Raw genomic sequence first — 25,842 nt, 5'->3', positions numbered from 1 at the left:
ACATTCCAAACTGAGATGATGGATCATCTAATGTACAGCAAAAAGGTGCAAAACGTACCTTGAAAGTTTCCCGACTGCAGAATATGCAACACAAAGTAATTTAGGATCCTGTTGGACACATTGCACATGGTTTAGTACTGGAACATAAGTAGAAGTAGCAAGAAATAGGAAGTCCCCCTGATAATACTTCTGCTTTATGAATGAGAGCGGTGTTAACACAATTGGTTTTGTTGGAAACAAAAAGCCCAGGGCAGTGTTTCATTTAAATATACAGTACAGGCCAAAAGTTTGGACACATCTTCTCCTCATTCAATGCTTTTTTTCTTTATTTTCATAACTATTTACATTGTAGATTGTCACATCAAAACTATGAATGAACACACGTGGAGTTATGTACTTGACAAAAAAAAAAGTGAAATAACTGAAAACATGTTTCGTATTCTAGTTTCTTCAAAATAGCCACTCTTGGCATTCTCTCCATGAGCTTCAAGCACACCACCATTTCAGGTGACTACTTCTTGAAGCTCATGGAGAGAATGCCAAGATTATGCAAAAATGTAATCAGAGCAAAGGGTGATTATTTTGAAAAAATAGAATGAAAAACATTTTTTCAGTTATTTCACCTTTTTTATTAAGGAAATAACTCCACATGTGTTCATTCATAGTTTTGATATGACTATCTACAATGTAAATAGTCATGAAAATAAAGAAACACATTGAATGAGAAGGTGTGTCCAAACGTGTACTGTATATCCCTAATCACAGGTGATTACTTGCTTGCATAGTTAAAATTTGCTGAAGAAAAGAGGCCAACATTTGAACACAAATGCAACGTTATTGTCAGAATTTCATCAAGGAAAGTTTTTAAACGGTTTACTTGAATGCATGTCAGTTATTTTCACAAAACTCGGTACCAGTTTTAAGTTCTTTCAGGATGTATTTTGCAAGCAAGCACACCAGTCGCAGTCTCCTCACTCATTTTTGTGCTGACGTGTGCATTGATCTGATCACTGATCAAGTCAACTCAGTGTGTACATGATTAATGCCATACCTTTTTGTGATTAGTCACGAGTAAACACGTTCATTTTGACAGCCCAAGTATTTAATTCCTATTAAAGCTATTGTTATTGTTAAGTTGCATGCACACAGACGCAATGATCTGCGGTTTGTTGTTTTCTAATCTGAGGAGGAACCTGGGACAGTTCCCGGCTCCAAGTTGCGCTATGATGGAACGGAGGTGTGTGAAGGGATTCTGACTCAATGCTCTTACCTCCTTGTATTCATTAATAAGCTTTGTAAGGCCATTCAGCAGCATCAGTCCTAAAGGCTTATTAGTGTCAGGGCACCTGAAACAACAGGAAAAACAAAACGTTGGTATAAGAAACAAACTGGTAATAAATATATATAGTGTGATGGTGCAGAGAAATTACTGCCAAAATTCTACAAACACACAAAAATGTTTCCAAGTGAAATAAAAACTAAATTCTTCAAGTAAAAAAAGATTTGCAAGTAAAAAAAAACTACTTTCTGCTAAAAAAAAAACAAGTGGCAAGTATAAAAACAATTTCCTCAAAGTTAAAACTTTTGACAGTAATATTCCACCCCTTGCACTCAGAGTACCTGTAATTCTCACTCTACACCGACAGGTGGTGCTGCTGAGTCTTATTAAGGCCGACAGAGCAACTGGTATTTGCGCATGGTGCCCTCCGCCAAAAATAACAGAAGGAGCAGCAGGGTGAGGAGTAAAATGGCAGACATTAGAGAGTGTAAACAAGCTTAACCTGTACGTTACCACATTATTTTTACTATTTACCTCGTAAATCATGCAATGTAATGAAAAATTAAATTGATTTCAACTCTGTACACTGCTGCTGGAATTTTAATTTTCCTGAAGGAATCAATAAAGTACTATCTATCTATCTAATGTTATTTATCAATGCCTCCGGGTTATGTTGTAATGCCCTGGTGGTCAGCTGGGAAATACTGTAGCTCGGACTGCCTTCAACTGACTCAGGAACACCACCTGTTGTCGCAGAGTGCGAATTACGGGTGCTCCGAGTGCAAGTATGTGGATCGCGCAGGGTGGAATTTAACTGCCAAAAGTTTTAACTTGAAGAAAATAGTTTCTATACTTGTTAATCATTGTTTTTATACTCGCAAATATTTTTTATACTTGCAAATAGGGCTGGGCGATATATCGATACATACGATATATCGCGGGTTTGTCTGTGCGATATAGAAAATGACTATATCATAATATTTGAGTATACGTTCTCACGCAGGACTTTTAGCTGCGGGCGTACACTTCAGGCTCTCCTCCCTCTTTCCTGTGTCTCCTCACAGACAAGCAGGCGCATATTCTTCACAAACTGTCACATCACACGTCACATACACGCCCTCGCCCAGCAGAGAGGTAGCGGCGTGGCTAACGTTAGCTGCTAACGTAGCCGTACGAGAGAAAGATGGTGCAAATCTGGTAACAAATGAAGGAAGACTTAATTCCCAATAAAAACAGCAGGGTTTCCATCATCTCGCGGTGGTTCGGCTTCAAATGGGAATATGTCGACCAGACAACCGTAATTTGTCAAGTGTGGAGGGAAAAAGCGTTGCTATAAAAAGTAGCATTACTGCTAATATGTAGCATCATTTGTAAAGTCACTTGCTAGAGAATGAAGAGAATTTCATAACCTTAGTAACATACCACATGGTGAAGGACAAATACTATTTGCTTTCCCATTATGCAGTTCATTTTTATTTGACATAAATTTCTCTGACAATCTTGCAATTTATGTTTTGGAAATGACTTGAATGTTTGTGCCATTGCTTAATAACTTTATTAAATACACTTTTGGTCAATTGAATTAGTTGTGATTTCCCTCTCTGCATGAAAGTTTAAAAGTAACATACACTAATGCAGTAGGAAGAAGAATGTTTTAATGTATACACATAGAATCATCATACTGCTGTGATTATATGCATCAAGGCAAAATATCGTAATATATATCGTATATCGCGATATGGCCTAAAAATATCGTAATATTAAAAAAAGGCAATATCGCCCAGCCCTACCTGCAAATATTTTTTATACTTGCAAATCATTGTTTTATACTTGCAAATCAATGTTTTTAATACTTGCAAATCATTTTTTTCATCCATTCATCCAATTTTGCCAGATTGTCTTTTAAATGAACTAGATAGGGCGCGAGTTAAAACATTTTTTGCGTGTTTTGGCTGTGCTCACTGTTTGGTGCCACACACAAAGAGGTGTGTGTTTCTTACACAATACAGATGTGATGGACAAACTGCAGTGTGAGGGACAACAGTTTGTTGTTGGTGTTGGCCCCAAACAAACCATCATATACAACCTATGAACGACAGGAAAGAGGAGGTAACCGTTAGTAAAAAATACAATCAAACTTAGTAAAAAGCTCTTAATTTAGACAAACCTGGATGTTAGCCGGGAAACACTCGGCAGCAAAGCGTGAGCGTAGAAGATGTGGCAAGATCTTTAACTTGACTCTCGTGCTCACAGGTTCGTGTTTTAGCTCATGCTTCATAGTGCCACCCTAGAAAAGATGGCGTGTTTTCTAAACATCGCTGGCAAGCATAGCAGTCTGTTTACCAACCTTAGTTTTGAGAGGAACATCCCCCAAGTACACTTTGTAGATCTTGTTGATGATGGAGGGATTGTTCCAGTCCACAATGCTGCAATGGGCAAAACAAGCACACAAACAAGGTGTTAATTTTCTGTCAGAAACATCCAGCCTCATGGTCCACACTTGTGTCTTAAAGAGGATATGTTATGACTTTTATTTCTTGTGGTCTACATCAGTGGTCCCCAAACTTTTTGTATCCGCGGACCGGTCAACGCTTGATAATTTGTCCCGCGGCCCGGGGGGGGGGGTGTTTTTATGTTGATTTAATTAAAAAAAAAAAAAAAAACATTTTTTTTTTTTTTTTTTTTAATAAAAAAGTATTCTGCGGCCCGGTACCAATCGGGCCGCGGCCCGGTGGTTGGGTACCACTGGTCTACATAACATATAAGGCCTGTTCCTTGGTCAAAATGTTGAATAGATCATGTTTTACGGACCATCTTCAAGACGCTGCCTCTTCAGGATGCGCTGTTTTGTGGGGGCTCTTATTTACGTGCCCCCACTTTGACTGTGTCCTCTCCCAGTCATCTTTGTTGTACTTTTTAGCGCTTCCATCACGATTTTACTGACAGATATAAGTTTTGAACTACCGTATTTTCCGCACCATAAGGCGCACCCGATTATGAGGCGCACCTTCAATGAATGGCCTATTTTAATATTTTGTTAATGTATAAGGCGCACAGCATTATAAGGCGCATAGAATAGATGCTACAATAGAGGCTGGGGTTACGTTATGCATCCTTTAGATGGAGCTGCGCTAAAGGGAATGTCAACAAAACAGTCAGATAGGTCAGTCAAACTTTATTAATAGATTACAAACCAGCGTTCTGACAACTCCGTTCACTCCCCAAATGAATAAACAGCTCTTTTATTATTTTCCCCGATTCAATAAACACGTAAAAAACAGTGTGATACTGTTACGGTAAATCTAACGTTAGTGCAATCACAATATAGTAACACTTGAAATAGTGCAAAGCAATAATATATCAATAACTCAACGTTGCTCAAACGATAATGTCACGCAACACAACACACAAAATAAACATGTAAAGCTCACTTTATTAAGTTATTCCTCATCCACAAATCCCTCAAATTCTTCTTCTTCAGTGTTCGAATCAAACAGTTGGGCGAATATAGCATCCAACACGCTCCGTCTTGTCTAAGTCGTCATTAAACGAGTCAGTGTCACTGCTGTTAATGTTAAATTCTCGCTGCTGCTCTATTCCCGTGTTCTATTGTGTGACTGATCACCTTGAGTTTAAACTCGGCACGCCTCCCGCAGTCATATATCCCTGCATGCACAGCGCACTTCTTCTTCTACAGGGGAAAATAAGGTAGACGGCTGCTTACCGTAGTTGCGAGACCTCTTGTGGCATGTTTAATTTGGACACTGAAGAAGAAGAATTCGAGGGATTCGTGGATGAGGAATAACTTAATAAACTGAGCTTTACATGTTTATTTTGTGTATTGTGTTGTGCGACATTAACGTTTGAGCAATGTTGACTTATTGATATATTGTTATTGCTTTGCACTATTTCGAGACGTCGTTAATGGAGTCAGTGTCGCTGCTGTTGTCTAGCAGTTCAGTGACAATTCCTGCTTTCCTGAAATCATGTCCCTCAATAGGAGCCATTTTGGGGTCTTTACATAAACACACAAATGGAAATAAACGACACAGCCTGGCGCAGTCATACATCCCAGCATGCACCGTGCGCTTCTTCTCCTACGGGGGAAAATGAAATTGGCGGCTGCTTACCGTAGTTGTGGGACATGTTGTGGCTCAATATTGGCGCACCGGATTATAAGGCGCACTGTCAGCTTTTGATAAAATTTTAGGTTTTTAGGTGCGCCTTCTCTCCACAAGAGGAGGACAGAGAAAACAAAGCAATTTACTGACTACAATGGCAGACTTTGAAGAACGGCAAAATTGCTATATAAATATCTCAGCAATGGCTGCACGATTGAGAAAAAAGATAATTCCAATTTTTCTATCCAAAATTGCGTTTGCAATTGTTATATTTTGCATAAGAGAAAAATGCATAAAAGTGCAAAAAAAACTGTCAATCAACATATTCTTGTCTCAAGGCGCTACACATTAGAACAATATTCCATAATTTACTTTCAACAATATTTGGCTTTATGCAGACAGATTAAAAGTGTTTGTCTACATCGTGCTCTTCAACTGAAGAAATAATCCATAAAAAACAAGGTTTCCCCTGAATGTGGTGCGCCGCCATGACATTTTCACTAGCGCCACACCTGGAAGGGGTTGTTTTGCCTTGAAAATAAATTGAAGTAATATAATATATTGTAGCCCCAAGAAATAAATTACAGAAGGTCTGACACCATTTTCAGGTTTTACGTCTCCGTGATAGCCACAACAACACTTCCTCATTCTCCGCCAATCACCTTTCAGGCATGGACGGTGTGTTTGCAAACCCCAAAACCTTAAAACAAAAGCACAATTGGTGACTGACTCAATACTTTTTTGCACCACTGCCGGTGAAAAAACCCCAAAGTTGCGGTTATTTATTGCACTAATTAAAACCTCAATGTCAATTAATCGTGCAGGCCTAATTGCTGCCATGATTTGATTTCACATTTCGGGACTTACGCAGATCCCAAATATACAAAAGCAGGTACCAGTTGGTAAGAAAAGTTGCTTTTGAAAAATGGCTCCACGGCAAAACGTGCAAATATGACTCACCTCTGTTTGCTTTTCAGCTCCAGGTCAGCTGCAGTGGCCACGCTATGTCGTGTGTCGCTGGACGCCACCACCAGGTGAATCACCGTTTCCACCTCTGGCACTTGCTTGGCCTCAATGAACTTCACGATGCCCAGCTTGCACTGCAGAGGCCAAATAATGCAATGAAGTCCGGCACAGGAGACCAGCACGACACCCAGTGTACCTGCTCCAGCTGCTCCGAAGTCCACTGGGCCTCTCCAATGACCCTCTTGGCAGCGTAGATGTTCATCCCCGGGGGAGCCTGGGGCAGACTCTGCCCGGATGACGCCGACGACCCATCGGCAGAAGCCCCCTGGGAGGAGGACGGTGCAGGGCGAGTGGGAGATTCGTTCAGTACAAACCTGAAGAGGCAGTAAGTCGATAGAGTAAGGAGGACGACTAATGTGGTGAAAAGCAGCGACTCACCCGTAAGGCATCAGCAAGACATCCAGCATGAACTCCAGCAAGAGCTGCACGGTCTTTGGCCGCTCAGTTAAGTTAAAGGGAGAAGCCATCTTGGAGGCGTCTGCTGGATATTTCATATGGTAAAGAGTAGGAATCAGCAGGTGCATTAGGCTAAGAGAGGATGGAGAAGAGATGCAAAATAATAATTCAGTAAAGAGGAGGGAAACAAAAAGGTTCAGGTCAAATAAAGAGGGATGATGTCACTACCAGGTGGATCACGTCATGCACGTACAGTGGAACCTTCAAGGTTGTCATGTCCTGGAAATACCCAACTCAGCTGTTGCTTGCTAGTGACAGTCACAACTATGGTACCAGGCTAGTCCTAAGAGGTGCTCTCACCCGTCTTGAACCCAAACGTGATGTTTTGAAAAAGAGTGTTATGTATCGAGCAATCACTTACTGGAATCCACCTCCACAATATCTGCTATCAATCAGCAGCATAGTGGGTTTTAAGAACAGACTAAGAGGAGAAGAAAGATTATTCTAGACTGTACCTAATGTCATGACTAGTTTTATTTATCATTGACTATTTTATTGATTATGGGACAAGCAGTAGAAAATGGATGGGTGGTACTTTTTAGTCACTTATTGTTTGTCTTTGGTACACTAATGTGTATATTTTAGGCCATTAGTTCTTTGTTTTATTTTTGCGAAAAAAATATAAATATATATATATATATTTTTTTTATATTGCTCTTTTTATCTTTGGTATGGACATTATTATGTAAACTCGAAGTTATACCCTATAATAAAATAATAATTAGTTGCTGCACCTTTGGCGGCAATTACAGCCTCGAGTCTTTTTCAATACGATGCCACAAGCCTGGCACACCATATCTTTGGGCACTTTCTCTCATTCCTCCTTGCAGCATCTCTCAAACTCCATCAGGTTGGATGTGAAGTGTTGGTTTTCATCCATGATGAAACATCAACACTCATTCAAGCAGGGCAGCCATTTACTCACCTGTACCTCCAATCGCAAAGATGGGCCAGGTTCCCTCTGATTGGCCGAGATCCCATTCTCAGCAAATTTACGTTAAAGCGTTTTGATTGGAAAAATGGATCGCTTTTACCACGGCAAAATAGGCAGAAGTAAAATAAGCCCACCCTTCACCACATGCTTTTATTTTGACAAGATACCTTTAGGACGGGTTTAATTCAAAACACAATGTCATGCCAGATATAAAAGTAGGGGGTTCCTACTTCATCTCTCCATTAGTTTGGCCTGGAAATGTGTCGTGTAGGGATGAAACGATATGAAAATGTCATATCACAATGATAATTATGATAATTTAGGTCACTATAACTATGTGCTCCAAAAGTACTAATACACACACTAACCTCTTTTAACCGGGTTTATTTCTTTAAATAAATAGACTATATACTTTCCTTGGCAGAAGACGCATTAAATTTTGTTTTGGCTTTTTATTTGAGTGTTTAAAAATATTTGTCTTCTTCCATTTTACTTCGTAAAGGTTTTTAAATGTATTTTTACAACCAAGGCAAAACGGGTGTTGTTTCCTAACGGGGAAAGACATTGATGCACTTTGTATTCATGTTGCCATTTAAGATAGCTACCCATTAGCTGCGCTTCTCCAGGAAATGAGCAGTGGTAATCGATCACGATTTATAATCATTCAAATTTGAAGCCTCAGTTCATCTTTATAATTGTAATCATTACATCCCGAGTGGAATAAGCTTTACCATTTTGGATACAACAGCTTCTCTTTAAATGAGCTTTCGCCTGCTAGCAATTATGGACCTGTCCTTTAGTTTAGTTGAATAAACAAGACTCTGCTATAATTATATTATATGATAGTGTATATGTAATATATAAAATAGCCTGCTGCCATGGGGAAAGAGATGTCACACAAGAGCAGGACTAACACAGGATATTGAATATGTCCCAATAGTTTAAACCAGAGCTTCTCAATTATTTTCTATCATGCCCCCCCCAGGAAGAAGAGAACATTTAGTGCCCCTCCCCCACTATATATATAGCATCATTTGTCTATAAAATTGTTACAAGTACACCTCTGCATAACACTATCTGTCAGGCTTGCCTCTGACAGTTTGACTATGTTTTAGTTGTTTCCTCTGCATTTGTCTTTGTTTCCTCTGTGTGTAGTGTTTCCTGTCAGTGCTCTTATTTTGTAGGTTTCCCGTCTTTCTCCCCGAGTGCTGTGTTCCCCCTGAGCTGCGGCTGATTGGCACCTGGCCACACCTGGTGTCAATCAGTCCACTCCTATTTAGACCTGTCTTCCCATCCAGTCACTGCTGGATTATTGTATTGCATGTCGCTTCCGTATTGTGGCTCCTGAAGTGTCGTTGCAGCGTAGCGGTAAGCTATATTTGGTCGCTTTGTGTAGCTTACTGCTTTTTATTCCCTGTGTCCACTTTTTGATAGTTCATAGCCTAGTTTGTTATCCGCCCACATGCGTGCTTTCTGTTTGTACCCTTTGTTTGGTTTTGTTCTAGTATTTTATATTAAAACCATGTTTCCTTGTTCAATGCCTGCCTCCGTCTCTGCATCTTGGGGTTCGTCTAAAACTAACTTTGACAGTATCCTTATTAACATTCAAGAAAACAAAGAAATATAGATCAACATAGAAGAACTATTAACATTGTTTAGTCTGTTTAAGAACATAGCCTGAAATAAATAAAACAATTGTATCTTATTTTTTTAATCGACTTGAACCATTTGATAGGAAAAAAACGATAATATATTCAAATTGATAAAACACTGACTTTAATGATTAAAAAATTGTGCTGATTTATTTATTATTTCTCAAAATGAGGAAGTCAGTATTAATTGCTACAATAAACACATTTTGTAGTGCAAAGCTTTTTCAAAGCATGATACTGATAAAACAGGTTATTTGCTGACAGACAGTTTGTCACTGTTGCATTGCTGTTCATACTGGTACTGTATGTATATATGTATTGATTTTTATCATAATATTTATTGTTTATACTCTATTTCAACAAAGCTCATGTCAATAAAGTGTTCTATTCTATTTACAGTATTTATAGCGGCGATAATCAAGAAAGAAAGGTAATGAAGATTGTTAGACACGGGACAAGAACAGGAGGCCAAGCTGTGGACCTTACAGCTTCCACTGTAGCAGAAAAGCATAATAAAAAAGTAAAAGTCCTTTACCTATCCTGCTGCGGTTGTGGCTTGCCTTCCATGGCAGTCAGCAGAGTAGGAGCCAACTCACATTGCTTTCCAACCTCCAGGCGAGGGTAGCCCATTTTGATGTAGATGATTGTGAAATTCTGTGGGGTGAAAGTATGAAATCAAACAACAACCCTTAAAGTTAAAGTACCAACGATAGTCACACACACACTAGGTGTGGTGAAATGTGTCCTCTGCATTTGACCCATCTCCTCATTCACCCCCTGGGAGGTGAGGGGAGCAGTGGGAAGTAGCGGTGGCCGCGCTCGGGAAAGATAATAATACCTCAAGCAGAAAATTAGTTACACAGAAAAATCAAACAATACTCTCACGCACGCGCGCGCACACACACACACACACACACACACACACACACACACACACACACACACACACACACACACACACATCCATTTTTTACCGCTTGTCCCTTTCAGGGTTGCGGAGGGGTGCTGGAGCCAATCTCAGCTTCATATATATACATTGCTCAAAAAAATTAAAGGAACACTTTGAAAACACATCAGATTTAAATGTTGAAAAAAAAATTTTGGATATCTATACTGATATGGACAGTTTAATGTCTCAGGAACTAAAGGATGCCACATCTTTTAAAGGAAATAAAAGTTTTCAGCCTACAGGGAAGGCTCAGTATATAGACAACCCAAAAATTTAAAGTGAAAAAATGATGTCGCAGGTTTGTCCATTTTGCCTAAATTTAATTTCTGCAACTCAAAATTATTTTCAATATCTTGTGTGGCCCCCAGTGCTTGTATTCATGCTTGACAACGTCGCGGCATGCTCCAAATGAGACGACGGATGGTGTCTTGTGGGATGTGATCCCAGATCTGTCTAAGGGCATCAGTGAGCTCTTGTAAACACTGAGGAGCAACCTGGCAGTGTCTGATGGACTGAAGCATTATGTCCCAGAGGTGTTCTAATCGGGTTTAGATCAGGTGATCATGAGGGCCATTCAATTGTGTCAATTCCTTCATCCTCCGGATACTGTCTGCATACTCTTCCCACATGAGGCCAGGCATTGTCGTGGACCAGGAGGAACCCAGGACCTACTGCACCAGCGTAGGGTCTGACCATGGGTGCAAGGATTTCATCCCGATACCTAATGGCAGTCAGACTGCCGTTCTCTAGCCTGTAAAGGTCTTTTAGTCCCTCCATGGAAATTGCTCTCCAGACCATCACTGACCCACCACCGAACGGGTCATGCTGAATGATGTTGCAGGCAGCATAGCGCTCTCCTTGGCTTCTCCAGAACCCTTCACGTCTATCACAGGTGCTCAGGGTAAACCTGCTCTCATCTAGGAAAAGCACAGGGTGCCAATGGCGGACTTGCCAATTCTGGTGTTCCATGGCAAATGCCAATCAAGCTCCACGGTTCTGAGCAGTGAGCAGAGGGCACACTACAGGACGTCGTGCCCTCAGGCCACCCTCGTGAAGTCTGTTTCTGATTGTTTGGGCAAAGACATTCACACCAGTAGCCTGCTGAAGGTCATTCTGTAGGGCTCGGGCAGTGCTCAACCTGTTCCTCCTTGCACAAAGCAGCAGATATCGGTCCTGCTGATGGGATGAGGACCGTCTACGGCCCTGTCCAGCTCTCCTAGAGTAACTGCCTGTCTCCTGGAATTTCCTCCATGATCTGGAGATTGTACTGGGAGACACATCAAGTCTTCTTGCAACAGCACGCATGGATGTGCCATCCTGGAGAAGTTGGACAATCTGTGCAACTTCAGGAGGGTTAAGAAATTGCTTTATGCTCCCAGTCGTGATAATGACTCTAGCTAAAGCCAACACTTGTGGAAAAACAGTTAAAAAAGATCAAGAGGGAGGAACTTGAAATGGCCTCCACCAGCTAAACCAGTCCTGTTTTGGGGGCCATCTCGTTGTTGTCCCTCTAGTGCACCTGCTGTTAATTCCATCAACACCAATGCAGCTGAAACTGATTAACAACCTCCTCTGCCACGAACCTGAATAAAACCTTATCAGAAAAGTGCAATTGAATTCATGCCATACCCTAAAAACTGTTCCTTTAATTCTTTGGGAGCAGTATATATATATATATATATATATATATATATATATATATATATATATATATATATATTTATAACAATACTAATTTAAGTCATAATTATTTTTTGAACAACGACAGTTTTTAAAACAAAATCCTTGGGGATCCAAAAGGGTTAAAAATAAGTCATATATATTTATTTACTTTCTATGCTTAAGTCTCTTTATATTTTTCAAGAAAACAACAGACTGCATGCCTGCTTTGTGTTATTAAAGTCAACATGGCAAGTTTTTCAACTGTTTGCTCTTTTCATTTCACTTTTTTTATTAAGTCATTTATTTTTAGAATGTGTCAGGGGGCTGTTGATTTTGGACACCCCTACTCTAGAGGCACATCTTTTCAAATGGAGGTCCATACCGTCACAAAGGAGGCCGCGGCAGGATCTTGGTACTGGACCAGTAGAGTTTCCACTGGAAGCTGAATCTTAGGTCGGCTTTTGATCCTCTTGTTCAAGTGGACCAGCAGCTCCATTACCTAGCAGGAGAGACAACACTCGGCTTTACGTGGAGAGTGGGTACTGTGGTGTGTACTTGTTGTAGCATGAGGTTAATGCTCACTACAGGAAAACCTCCAGACCAGAGCAAGGATGCACAGAAGGAAAAACATTTGTGATGATAAAAAATATCGATGTAATCATAGTAGTATCGACTACATACGCTCTTGCGCTTGGTATCATTACAGTGGATGTCAGGTGTAACGCGAGCACATCACCCAAGTCTTGGCCACACTCCACTGGCTCCCTGTCCGTTACCGCATTGATTTTAAATTACTTTTAATTGTTTTTAAATCCCTACATGGTCTGGCCCCACAATACCTGTCAGGTGTAACGCGAGCACATCACCCAAGTCCTGGCCTCACTCCACTGGCTCCCTGTCCATTACTGCATTGATTTTAAATTACTTTTGTTTTCAAATCTCTAAATGGTCTGGCCCCACAATACCTGACCGAGCTTCTGCATCATCATACCTCGTCTAGTGCAGTGGTCCCCAACCTTTTTGTATCCGCAGCCCGGTCAACGCTTAATAATTTGTCCCGCGGCCCGGGGGGGGGGGGGGGTTGTTTTTCTTTTTTTTTTCTTTTTTCTTCTTTGTCATGAAAAAGGGACGTTTTTGTCATGAAAAAGGGAGGTTTTTGTGGTTGGTGCACTAATTGCAAGTGTATATTGTGTTTTTTTATGTTGATTTAATAAAAATAAAAAAATTAATTTTTTTTTTTTTTTTTTTAAATTAAAAATTCTTCTGCGGCCCGGTACCAATCGGGCCACGGCCCGGTGGTTGGGGACCACTGGTCTAGAGCCCTTAGGTCAGCTGACCAATTGCTTTTGGCGGTCCCTAGATCCAGGCTAAAGACCAGAGGGGACAGAGCCTTTTCCGTTGCCACCCCTAAGCTCTGGAACAGCCTTCCCCTTCACATTAGGTCAGCCCAGAGTCTGGGGGTTTTCAAAACCCTTCTTAAGACCTACCTCTTCTCGCTGGCCTTTAACCTAAGCTGAGTCTGCCCACTAGGCCTCCATTTCTAGTCCTACCCCCCACCCCCACCCCTTCGCTTTAGTTTTATTTTTTCTATTTGTTGCACTTTTTATTACTATGATTTTTATTTTGCAAATTTTATACTTTTTATTCGACCCCTTTTACTGTATTGCTTTTTGCACTATTTTGTTCAGCTCATTCTTTGTTTATTTTCTTTGTTTGTTTTCTGTTTCTCTATTCTTTTTTAACCTGTAAAGCACTTTGGTTCAATTTAAAAAATGTTGTAAACGTGCTATATAAATAAAACTGACTTGACTAAAAACTAAAAACTTGTTGAAAAATAAACAAGTGATTAAATTATAAATAAAGATTTCTACACAGATGTAATCATCAACTTAAAGTGCACTCTTTTTGGATTGTAGTAGAGATCCATCTGGATTCATGAACTTAATTCTAAACATTTCTTCACAAAAAAATAAATCTTTAGCATCAATTTTTATGGCACATGTCCACCAAAAATCTAGCTGTCAACACTGAATATTGCATAGTTGCATTTCTTTTCACAGTTTATGAACTTACCTTCATATTTTGTTGAAGTATTATTCAATAAATATATTTATAAAGGATTTTTGAACTGTTGCTATTTTTAGAATATTTCTAAAAAAATCTCACGCACCCCTTGGCATACCTTCAAGAATACCCAGGGGTGCGTGGACCCCCATTTGAGAACCACTGCGCTGTAGTGAAGCCTGTTTAGCTATTCCTCTTCCTTCAGTGAGAAACTTACTTTATTCGTCGCCATGGAGACAAGGATTAGTGATTTAGAAGTAGCTAAAACACTGCGGATGGATGTTAGCCGCATGTCTTAAAGCAGCTCTTCCTGAGGGTGTTTCAGTGGTATAACTTCACCTTTACCTTTACTTTTTACACCAAAATGCATCCATTCTCCCTTTTCTGTCTACACACTGTGTCTGCTTGTAAGTACTCCGTGTATGTGTACTTTTTAGAAGCGGTAGAGTACCGAATATGATTCATTAGTATCGCGGTACTATACAGTACCGGTACTTTTTAGAGGCGGTATGGTACCAAATATGATTCATTAGTATCACGGTACTACACAGTTGCGTTATACCGTACAACACTTTTCCATCTCCTTGCAATAACAGCAAGTCAGTCACATTTATGTCCATTTCCCTGATATTATTTGGCGTTAATCAGCAAATTCTGTTTTATTGGCCAATTATGTGACTCTGCCCACGTTTATTCAACAGCAAAATCATGTCTTACTTTTTATTTTGAGTGTAGTAATTATTAATTAGTACAAACCATGATGAGATCCCAAACTTGTAGTAATCTTTTTTTCCACTTATTCGCTCATCTGTTTCACTGTCACAATTATTATATTTTTTTCATTGCGAGAAGCCATTTTTTTCTTTAATCAATGGAGCAGGGGCAAAAAAAACAAAAAAAACCTACTTTCTTCCGCACACCCTCTTGCACACTGGAGAGTTTCAGAAGAACAGGGGGTAGAAATTTGGAGATGATATCCTGAAGCTGATCATCGGTCTCTGCATGGCCCAGGCGCAGGAAGACCCGCTCCAGTTGATCTGTCGGAAAAACACAAAATGATTAGAATTCCCTTTTGTAGAAGCAACAAAGTACTAGGAATCATATTATTCTGAATTCCCTTGACTTCTACACTATATGGCCTAAAGTATGGTGTCCACTAATTCAAATGATGAGAATCAGGTGTCCTAATCACTTGTATAAAAGCTGTATCAAATCAAGCACTTAGGCATGCAGACAGTTTCTCCAAATATTTGTGAAAGAATGGGCTGCTCTTTTCCAGCGTGGAACTGTCACAGGATGCCACCTGCGCAACAAATCCAGTCGTGAAATTTCCTGGCTCCTAAATATTCCAAAGTCAACTTTATCGGTAGGTTGTGAGTTCATACCAAAGACTATAAAAATGGGACCCATTACCTCCCTGCTTGGCACTCAGCATTAAGGGTTGGAATTGGGGGTTAAATCACCAAAAATGATTCCCGGGCACGGCCACCGCTGCTGCCCACTGCTACCCTCACCTCCCAGGGGGTGATCAAGGGTGATGGGTCAAATGCAGAGAATAATTTCGCCACACCTAGTGTGTGTGTGACAATCATGAGTACTTTAACTTTTAAATTATAAGAAAAGTGAAGAGTTTGGGAACAACAGCAAGTCAGCCACCAAGTGGTAGGCCATGTAAACTGACAGAGAGACGGGTCGGCATAGTGCAAAGACTTTCTGCACAGTCACTTGCTACAGAGCTCCAAACTTCATGTGACCTTCCAATCCAGAGTTTCATGGAATGGGTTTCCATGGCCAGGCAGTTGTATCTAAGCCATACATCACCAAGTCCAATGCAAAACGTGGGATGCAGTGGTGTAAAGCAGTGGTTCCCAACCACCGGGCCGCAGAATAATTTTTTCTTTAAAAAAAAAAAAATACTTTTTATTTTTTATTAAATCAACATAAAAACACAATATACACTTACAATTAGTGCACCAACCACAAAAACCGCATTTTTTCATGACAAAAACCTCCCTTTTTCATGACAAAGAAAAAAAAAAAAAAAAAAAACGGACACCCCTCGCCGAGAGCTAACGTTAGCAGGGCTAACATTAGCATGGCTAACCATTAGCTGAGGCAGGTCGAGTTGCTTTTAGCTGCGTGCATTACACAACAAGCGTTTCTGACTCCTCCTCGTCTCTCATTCTCACAGAGACGGAAAACAAGCCTGCCTTCTTACATATGTCACATACTGATGCGCGTCTAGCGTCATACGCCCTCGCCGACCAGAGAAGTAGCAGCATGGCTAACGTTAGCTGAGGCGGGTCGTACAAGCGGAGCAGAGCTTGTGACATTACAAGAGAGAGAAGGTCTGAAACTGATCACAAATGGAGGAAGAACAATAAATGCCCAAAATAAAGAGCAGGTGATCCATCATCTGGTGGTTTGGCTTCAAGTGGGAAGATATTCAGCAGACAACAGCAATATGCAAAGTATCCAGCTGCAGAAAGTGTTAATACAAAAAGGTAGCAACACTACTAGTTTGTTCTTTCATTTAAAAAGTCACCCGTGAGAGAATGAAGAGTATTTAATAAATACAGTTTTGGTAAATTGACTTAGTTGTGATTTCCCTCTCTGCATGAAAGTTTAAAAGTAGCATATATGAATGCAGTATGAAGAAGAATGTTTTAATGTAGACACATAGAATCATCATACTGCTGTGATTATATGCATCAAGTGTTCATTCAAGGCCAAGGCAAAATATTGTAATATATATTGTATATTTAATATAAACCAATATCGCCCAGGCCTTATTGGAGTATACGTTCTCACGCAATTGCTTTTAGCTGCGGGCATTACACTACAGGCTCTTCTCGCTCTTTCTTGTCTCTCCTTCTCACATAGACATAAAACAAGCGCACCTTCTTAAATACGTGCAACGTACTACGCCCTCGCGGAGAAGAGAGGTAGCGGAATGGGTAAAGTTAGCTGTGGTGCGAGTTGACTTAGTTGTGATTTCCCTCTCTGCATGAAAGTTTAAAAGTAACATATATTAATGCAGTATGAAGAAGAATGTTTTAATGTAGACACATAGAATCATCATCATCATATACATCATCAAAGGCCATATCGCCCAGCCCTACTTCAAGCTCATATGTGAGTCAAGGCCAAATACTTTTGGATATATAGTATATATATTAGGGCTGGGCAATATGGCCTTTTATCAATATCTCAATATGTTTAGGCCATGTGACGATACACCATATATATCTGGATATTTTGCCTTAGCCTTGATGCATATAATGACAGCAGAATGATGATTCTATGGGTCTAATTAAAACATTCGTCTTCGTACTGCATTAATATATGCTCCTTTTAAACTTTCATGCAGAGAAGAAAATCACAACGAAAAGTGTATTTATGAAACAGTTATTAAGCAGTGGCACAAATATTCATGTCATTTCAAAACAGAAAGTGCAAGACTGTCAAGAGACATTTTAAAACAAGCTATTAGGGCATTTTTGTGCATGATGTCACTAAGATGACGTATCAAAACAACACTAAATAAAGTGCACTTTTTGTACAGAACGCCACTACAATAGTTTAAAACAAATTAAGTGCACTTTTGTGCATGATGTCACACAAGATATTTCAATACGTGTCAAATAAAAATGAGCTGCATTATAGGAAATCAAATAGTGTACAGTTGTGATCAAAATTATTCAACCCCCACACAATTTCGGTGTTTTAGCAAGTTGGACATTTATTCCGTATTTTGTTTATAGTCATATCAAATAAAGATGTCTCAAATAGACAAATGCAACTTAAATTGTAACACTGTATTTTACAAAATACCAAAAAAAGGAAAAGTTTCTTAATTTCTCATTGACAAAATTATTCAACCCCTTGAATATCATAACTCTTAAGAACAGAATTTGAATAAGGTCTTTTCAATCACGTGTTGAAAACATCTGTAGATGTGATTAGAACCATAACGAGCAACAATTAAACTGATTTAAAAAGACTGACGCTCAGCTTCTTGTAGATGGTCAATAGTGTATTTGCAACATGGTGAAGTCCAGGGAGTGGTCAAAGAAGTCAAGAGAGGAGGTAATTTCTCTTCATAAGAAAGGATATGGATATAAGAAAATAGCAAAGACATTACACATTCCAAGAGACACAGTTGGGAGCATAATTTGCAAGTTTAAAGCTAAAGGCACAGTGGAAACACTACCTGGGCATGGTAGAAAGAGGATGCTGTGTGCGTACAGTGGTGAAAAACCCCAGGGTAACAAGCTGAGGAATTACAACAGGACATTGCAGAGGGGGGAACGCAGGTTTCGTCCCAAACAATAAGGCGCGCACTACGAGATGAAGGCCTCCATGCCAGAACTCCCAGGCGCACCCCACTTCTGACTACAAGACACAAGAAAAAGATACTCCAGTATGCCAAAACTGTTCTATGGAGCAATGAGACAAAACTGGAACTCTTTGGGCATATGAATCAACGTTATGTCTGGAGGAGAAAAAATGAAGCTTACAAAGAGAAGAACACCTTTCCTACTTTTAAGCATGGTGGGGGGTCAATCTTGCTCTGGGGCTGTTTTTCTGCCTCAGATACCGGGAATTTCCAGCACGTTCAAGGCATTATGAATTCTATTTCCTACCAGGATATATTAGCTGCAAATGTCATGAAGTCAGTGACGAAGCTGAGGCTTGGGAGACGTTGGACCTTCCAACAGGACAAGGATCCCAAGCATACCTCCAAATAAACATCAGAGTGGTTGCAGAAGAAGGGCTGGAAGACTCTGGAGTGGCCTTCACAGTTGCCAGACCTAAATCCTATAGAAAACCTGTGGTGGGACTTGAGGAAGGCAGTTGCAGCACGCAAACCCAAGAATATGAATGAACTGGAGGCCTTTGCCCAAGAGGAATGGGCTAAAATACCTGTAGATCGTTGCAAGAAGCTTGTGTCCGGTTATGTATCACGTTTGAAAGATGTAATTACTGCCAAAGTGTGTTCTACTAAGTAATAAAGATGCATGTAACTAGGGGGTGGAATAATTTTGTCAATGAGATATTAAGAAAAAATTCATTTTTTTGGTATTTTGTAAAATACAGTGTTACAATTTTTAGTTGCATTTGTCTATTTGACACATCTTTATTTGATATGACTATAAACAAAATACGGAATAAATGTCCAACTTGCTAAAACACCAAAATTGTGTGGGGGTTGAACAATTTTGATCACAACCGTATGTCCTTCACTATGTGGTAGGATCCTGTGGACGTTATCTCCTTCTGTTGTTGACTATTTGTTTAATACGGTGTTGATCTGGAAATGGTTGCTTGGGCATTTTGTGGGTGTGGCACTGAACAAAGTTTGAAGCACTCTTCATTCTCTAGCGGGTGACTTTTCAAATGCTGCTACTTTTTGTATCAACGCTTTTGCCGCATACTTGACATATTACGGTTGTCTGTTCAACATCTTCCCGCTTGAAGCCAAACCACCGCCAGACAATGGACCCCCTGCTGTTTTTCTTGGGAATTCATTCTTTCTTCATTTGTTACCAGACTGACACCTTCTCTCTCTCGTATTACCACTTGCACCGCTCCGTTAGCATCAAAGCTAACGTTACCCATTCCGCTACCTCTGCTCCGTGAGGGCGTATGACGATGCACGAGCGAGAGTATGCAACGGATGTATGAAGGTGCGCTTGTTGTATGTCTCTGTGAGAAGGAGGGACAAGAAAGAGTGAGTAATGCCTGTAGTGTAATGCCCGCAGCTAAAAGCAACTGCCTGAGAACGTATATTCCAATATCACAATATAGTCATTTTCAATATCGCACAGAGACAAACCTGCGATATATCCAGTATATTCCATATATCGCCGAGCCTTAATATATATATTTATTATATATAGTAGGGCAGCACGGGGTTAGTGCATGTGCCTCACAATACAAAGGTACTGAGTTCAATCCTGGGCTCGGGATCTTTCTGTGTGGAGTTTGCATGTTTTCCTCGTGACTGCGTGGGTTCCCTCCAGGTACTCTGGCTTCCTCCCACCTCCAAAGACATGCACCTGGGGATAGGTTCATTGGCAACACTAAATGGTCCCTAGTGTGTGAAAGTGAGTGTGAATGTTGTCTATCTGTGTTGGCCCTGCGATGAGGTGGCAACTTGTCCAAGGTGTACTCTGCCTTCCGCCCGATTGTCGCTGAGAAAGGCACCAGCGACCCCAAAAGGGAATAAGCGGTATAAAATGGACGGATGGATGTGTGAATGTGAGTGTGAATGTTGTCTGTCTATCTGTGTTGGCCCTGCGATGAGGTGGCGACTTGTCCAAGGTGTACCCCGCCTTCCGCCCGAATGCAGCTGAGTTAGGCTCCAGCACCCCCTGCGACCACAAAGGGGACAAGCGGTAGAAAATGGATGGATACAGGGTTTCCCACACATTCATTTATTTGTGGCGGCCCGCCACGAAAGAATTACGGCCGCAACAAATACATTTTTCAGCTTTTGACTCGGAAAAAAATATATATATATATTTATTTATTTATTTTTATTTTTTTCTGGCTTTTGACTCTATAAAGTGTAATCAAGGGGCAGCACGGTGGAAGAGGGATTAGTGCGCCTGCCTCACAATACGAAGGTCCTGACTAGTCCTGGGTTCAATCCTGGGTTCGGGATCTTTCTGTGTGGAGTTTGCATGTCCTCCCCGTGACTGCGTGGGTTCCCTCCGGGTACTCCGGCTTCCTCCCACCTCCAAAACATTCACCTGGGGATAGGTTGATTGGCAACACTAAATTAGCCCTAGTGTGTGAATGTGAGTGTGAATGTTGTCTGCCTATCTGTGCTGGCCCTGCGATGAGGTGGCGACTTGTCCAGGGTGTACCCCGCCTTCCGCCCGATTGTAGCTGAGATAGGCACCAGCGCCCCCCGCGACCCCAAAAAGGGAATAAGCGGTAGAAAATGGATGGATGGCTTTTGACTCGCTCGACCGCTCATAAAAGCAATGGGACTCTGTCTATGAATGGAGCTTGTAGTTACAATTCCGGTGCAGTAGGTGGCGGTAGCCTACTATGCATTGTAACTCCGCCAATTGCACTTAATTCACCTGGTGGGTCAGAAGAAGAAGAAGAAGAAGAAGAAGAAGAAGAAGACGACGACGAAGTAAAGGAATAACGGACCGACCGGATCAAAATACGAGGGTAAGACGTCTTGGCAAACAAGTTCAAAAGTGGTCCGAACCTGTGCAGTACCGACTCGGATTTTCTTAATTTTTATTTTCGGGACCGGGGCAGACGCACGCAGTAACAGTCACCTGTTACCATATCGACGAGCTAACGTGTCCAGGTTATAACCCTGTTGTCAATAAACACACGTGGAGACGATGTTTCAGATACTGCATTAATACTGAAAGCTAAATTGTGCACTGTCCACTGCAGCATGTGAATGCAATGAAAATAATAAAATCTGAGCCAACCAGCTGTTAAAATGTTGTCCAGGTTAATGTTTTAGCCATTAAAGGCCCTTCATTTCAAAATTTCAACTGTGATCGGGCTTTAAACCGGTGGCTGACCTGTTCAGATGGGTGTAACTGCTACTGGTCAAATAATGTGAAATAGCATTTAATTCTACGTGTATGCAATGCCATTTAAATGTAATTATAGAGAAGAAAAATAATAATAATAATAAATACTGTGTAGTGTTGTAAATAGTCAACGGGAAGGATTTTAGTAAGATATAAGCCATGAGCACAACACATCCAGAAAAAAACCTAGGTAGGACAAGTAAAAATATTGGGGCAAGTAGATTTGAAAAGTCGGGCAAGTAGAAAAAACAAAGGATGCAAAGTGTGCAGGCAGTAGGAAACACATGGTTAAGTGTAGGGAGTAAAACTGACGGCAGTCTAAAGTTCAAGATTTTTGGAGTGGGCTTTAAGGGACATTTTAGCTTTTATATTTTATAGGAATATATATTTTTTTGTAAGAACCACAATGAATAAATATATTTCAGTGAATAACTAATTGTTCAAATCTGTATATAAATATGTACATAAAGTGTTGTAATTATGTTCCAACTCCGCGTTCTTCTTGGTCATCGCCGCTGCCACATCCCCGCGCCCCCCGCTCACACCACCACAAATAGATGCCTGACATGTGGGAAACACTGGGATATCCATCCATCCATTTTCTACCGCTTATTCCCTTTTTGGGGTCACGGGGGGCGCTGGCGCCTATCTCAGCTACAATCTATATATATATATATATATATATATATATATATATATATATATATATATATATCCATCCAGGTTAGTGCGTCTGCCTCACAATACGAAGTTCCTGCAGTCCTGGGTTCGAATCCAGGCTCGGGATCTTTCTGTGTGGAGTTTGCATGTTCTCCCCGTGAATGCGTGGGTTCCCTCCGGGTACTCCGGCTTCCTCCCACTTCCAAAAACATGCACCTGGGGATAGGTTGATTGGCAACACTAAATTGGCCCTAGTGTGTGAATGTGAGTGTGAGTGTTGTCTGTCTATCTGTGTTGGCCCTGCGATGAGGTGGCGACTTGTCCAGGGTGTACCCCGCCTTCCGCCCGATTGTAGCTGAGATAGGCGCCAGCGCCCCCCGCGACCCCGAAAGGGAATAAGCGGTAGAAAATGGATGGATGGATGGATGGATATATCCATCCATTCATTTCCTACCGCTTATTCCCTTTGGGGTGGCGGGGGACGCTGGTGCCTATCTCAGCTACAATCGGGCGGAAGGCGGTGTACACCCTGGACAAGTCATATATATATATATATATATATATATATATATATATATATATATATATATATAAAAGTGTGTGAGTGTTTGTGTATATAGTGTATGTAGGGTGTAACCCACAAACATGCACTCAGCTTTAGAGACTTCCAGGTTCCAGTCCCGACCATAATAGAGAGAAATAAAGTAGTGAGGGAGGCCAAAGTGTGACATTATTCAAGTATTTCTAATGGTGATGAATATCAAGTTTGATATGCCATCTGCTGTTACTTGCCAGTCATCTTCACTCCGCTAAGCTACATCTCCAACTAACCCCACAACACCAAAGTTGACAGACAAGACACCGCGCAAAACCCAGCCCGAATGTGGCCTTTAATCACAGCCCGAACGTGGCCTTTTATCAGCCGTCCGAGCCACACTCTTGGAGCCTTTTTCCAGCCATGTTAGTGCTGACTGAGACCGGGAGTTAGCATGACTGGCACGCGGCCTTGTTAGCATGGCTAATTAGCGCGCTAACACTTTCGCCTTTATTTTAACACACCTGCCCTTATTCGCCTCGACTTAAACACTGCGGCGGGTCAACGCCACGCCGGTGTACACCTAAACACGCGTGGGAAAGGTGCGTAATAGACATGTAAAAATAAATGCGAATGACAATAAAGCAAGCATAAACTTACTGAGTTCATCCTGGGCAGCCATGTTTGCAGGGAGTCAATGGCGACACCTACAGACCCCAAGAGGCACTGCACCCAAAAGGCAGACATCATTAACATTTTCTCATGTTTCGCGTCTTAAAAAAGATAATATAACTCTATCCCTTCTGCTAATTGTAATCTATAAACACACGATGAAATAACATATATATGTTTTTCTTTACATTCAGTCATTTAAAACTGAGCATTATAATAGTACAGCCATGGTCAAAAGTTGACATACACTTATAAAAGTTAAAGTTAAAGTACCAATTGTAACCTATTTTTATGGACTTGCCTCTTTGTGATGTTACGTTCCTGTTATAAGCTGTTATACAGTATATGCCTTCAAAATAAAAGCTTAAGGCATATATTGTATAACAGCTTTATACAGTATATGCCTTCAAAATAAGAGCTCAAAGCATATACTGTATAACAGCTTATAACAAGATTTTAAAGGCCTACTGAACCCCACTACTACCGACCACGCAGTAGGATAGTTTATATATCAATCATGAAATCTTAACATTGCAACACATGCCAATACGGCCGGGTTAGTTTACTAAATTGCAATTTTAAATTGCGGTATGATGACGCGTATGATAACGCGTGCGCGTGACGTCACGGATTGTAGCGGACATTTGATCCAGCACCGATCACAGCTATAAATCGTCTGCTTTAATCGCATAATTATACAGTATTCTGGACATTTGTGTTGCTGAATCTTTTGCAATTTGTTCAATTAATAATGGAGACGTCAAAGAAGAAAGATGTGGGCGGGAAACGGTGTATTGCGGCCGCCTTTAGCAACACAAACACAGCCGGTGTTACCTTGTTTCCTTGTTTACATTCCCGAAAGATGACGGTGACGCTTTACTATGGAACAGAGGGGTCAAGCGAACATGGTTCCCTACCACATGTCAACCGGCAGGTTTCAGTGAGAAAATGGTGGTAATAAGTCTGCTCTTACCGTAGACATGAGCGGAGAGCTTGCGTCGTTCCTCCTGCAGCTGCGGACTCTCTTGCCTCCTCCCACCGGCCGCCCCCGACTGTCGGATGCTCACACTGTGGAGGAGGTCAAGGCTTTTTTATTAGCGACCAAAAGTTGCGAACTTTATAGTCGATGTTCTCTACTAAATCCTTTCAGCAAAAATATGGCAATATCGCGAAATGATCAAGTATGACTCATAGAATGGACCTGCTGTCCCCGTTTGAATAAGAAAATCTAATTTCAGTAGGCCTTTAACGCCACAAACAGGCATCATATGTACTGTATATAAGCATATGTAACTTGCCTCTTTGGAATGTTCCATCCATCCATTTATCCATCCATTTTCTACCGCTTGTTCCTTTTGGGGTTCCGGGGCATGTTGGAGCCTATCTCAGCTGCATTCGGGCGGAAGACGGGGTGTTACGTTCATAAAAATAGGTTACACAATCATAGTCACACACACACACACACACTAGGTGTGGCGAAATTGTTCTCTGCATTTGACCCATCACGGCGGTGGCCGTGCTTGGAATCATTTTGGGTGATTTAACCCCTCAATTCCAACCCTTGATGCTGAGAGACAAGCAGGGAGGTAAGGGCTCCCATTTTTATAGTATTTGGTATGACTCGGCCGGGTTTGAACTCACAAGAACATAATGTCATGGCGGTCTTGAGTTTCCAATCATTTCTACAACTCTTATTTATTGTGAAAGAGCGATTGGAGCACATATTTGTTGGTCACAAAAAAACATTCATGACGTTTGTGTCAGGTTCAAACACTGATGACATCTATTAAACAGACAAGAAGCAAGGAGTCATGCAGAGACAGAGTTCAATTTGGCTCAATGAGGAGAGACGTATCGGGCTGTACACTCAGTTACAGTTTTAACCTACGCTCTAAGGCACAGCCCACATGCTCCACTATTTATTCTGGAGGTCCCTGGTTACATCACTGAGGCAGCTTCTGAAGGAAGGGGGGTAATTTCAACAGCCCCAGTTAGACGCAATATATGATTATTCAGAAATTTAAATGTGCTGACACTCGTGATATCGCCCTGTCTCTGCTTTGTCTCCAACACGGTACTCGATGTTTTCCCTTCGCCGGGTCTGGACACAAACACTGATACGAGACCACTCACAATCCAAGATTGCCTCTCTCTGCCCAACGGATCTCACTTGGATCACGGACCCCCTTTTGCCTATAGCCCCTTTGGATTTGTCTGCTTTCTCATCCAACAATTATGGTAATACTCAACAGCTAATT

At 41.0% G+C, this 25,842-nt stretch overlaps 1 protein-coding gene across 3 annotated transcripts in view; it reads right to left on the bottom strand.

The window, feature by feature from the left end:
- Positions 1–23,635, bottom strand: part of ecpas (Ecm29 proteasome adaptor and scaffold) — a 73,327-nt gene extending 49,692 nt beyond the window's left edge. For all 3 annotated transcript variants that reach the window (XM_061905564.1, XM_061905573.1, XM_061905584.1), the window contains exons 1-12: positions 23,573–23,635; positions 15,050–15,180; positions 12,462–12,578; positions 10,004–10,122; positions 6,805–6,954; positions 6,563–6,740; positions 6,361–6,500; positions 3,627–3,705; positions 3,447–3,566; positions 3,280–3,365; positions 1,271–1,346; positions 59–108 (exon numbers count right to left, since the gene is read on the bottom strand). In XM_061905564.1, the coding sequence (XP_061761548.1) occupies positions 59–108; positions 1,271–1,346; positions 3,280–3,365; positions 3,447–3,566; positions 3,627–3,705; positions 6,361–6,500; positions 6,563–6,740; positions 6,805–6,954; positions 10,004–10,122; positions 12,462–12,578; positions 15,050–15,180; positions 23,573–23,594 (1,268 nt within the window). In that variant the 5' untranslated portion in view covers positions 23,595–23,635. The remainder of the gene's footprint in view (positions 1–58; positions 109–1,270; positions 1,347–3,279; positions 3,366–3,446; positions 3,567–3,626; positions 3,706–6,360; positions 6,501–6,562; positions 6,741–6,804; positions 6,955–10,003; positions 10,123–12,461; positions 12,579–15,049; positions 15,181–23,572) is intronic.
- Between the last annotated feature and the right edge of the window lie 2,207 nt (positions 23,636–25,842).

Source organism: Nerophis ophidion, linkage group LG01, assembly GCF_033978795.1.
Source record: "Nerophis ophidion isolate RoL-2023_Sa linkage group LG01, RoL_Noph_v1.0, whole genome shotgun sequence".
In the NCBI taxonomy this organism is placed as follows: Eukaryota; Metazoa; Chordata; class Actinopteri; order Syngnathiformes; family Syngnathidae; genus Nerophis; species Nerophis ophidion.
The sequence above is the reverse complement of the archived record's forward strand: the minus strand, read 5'-3'. Positions and strand labels throughout refer to the sequence as shown.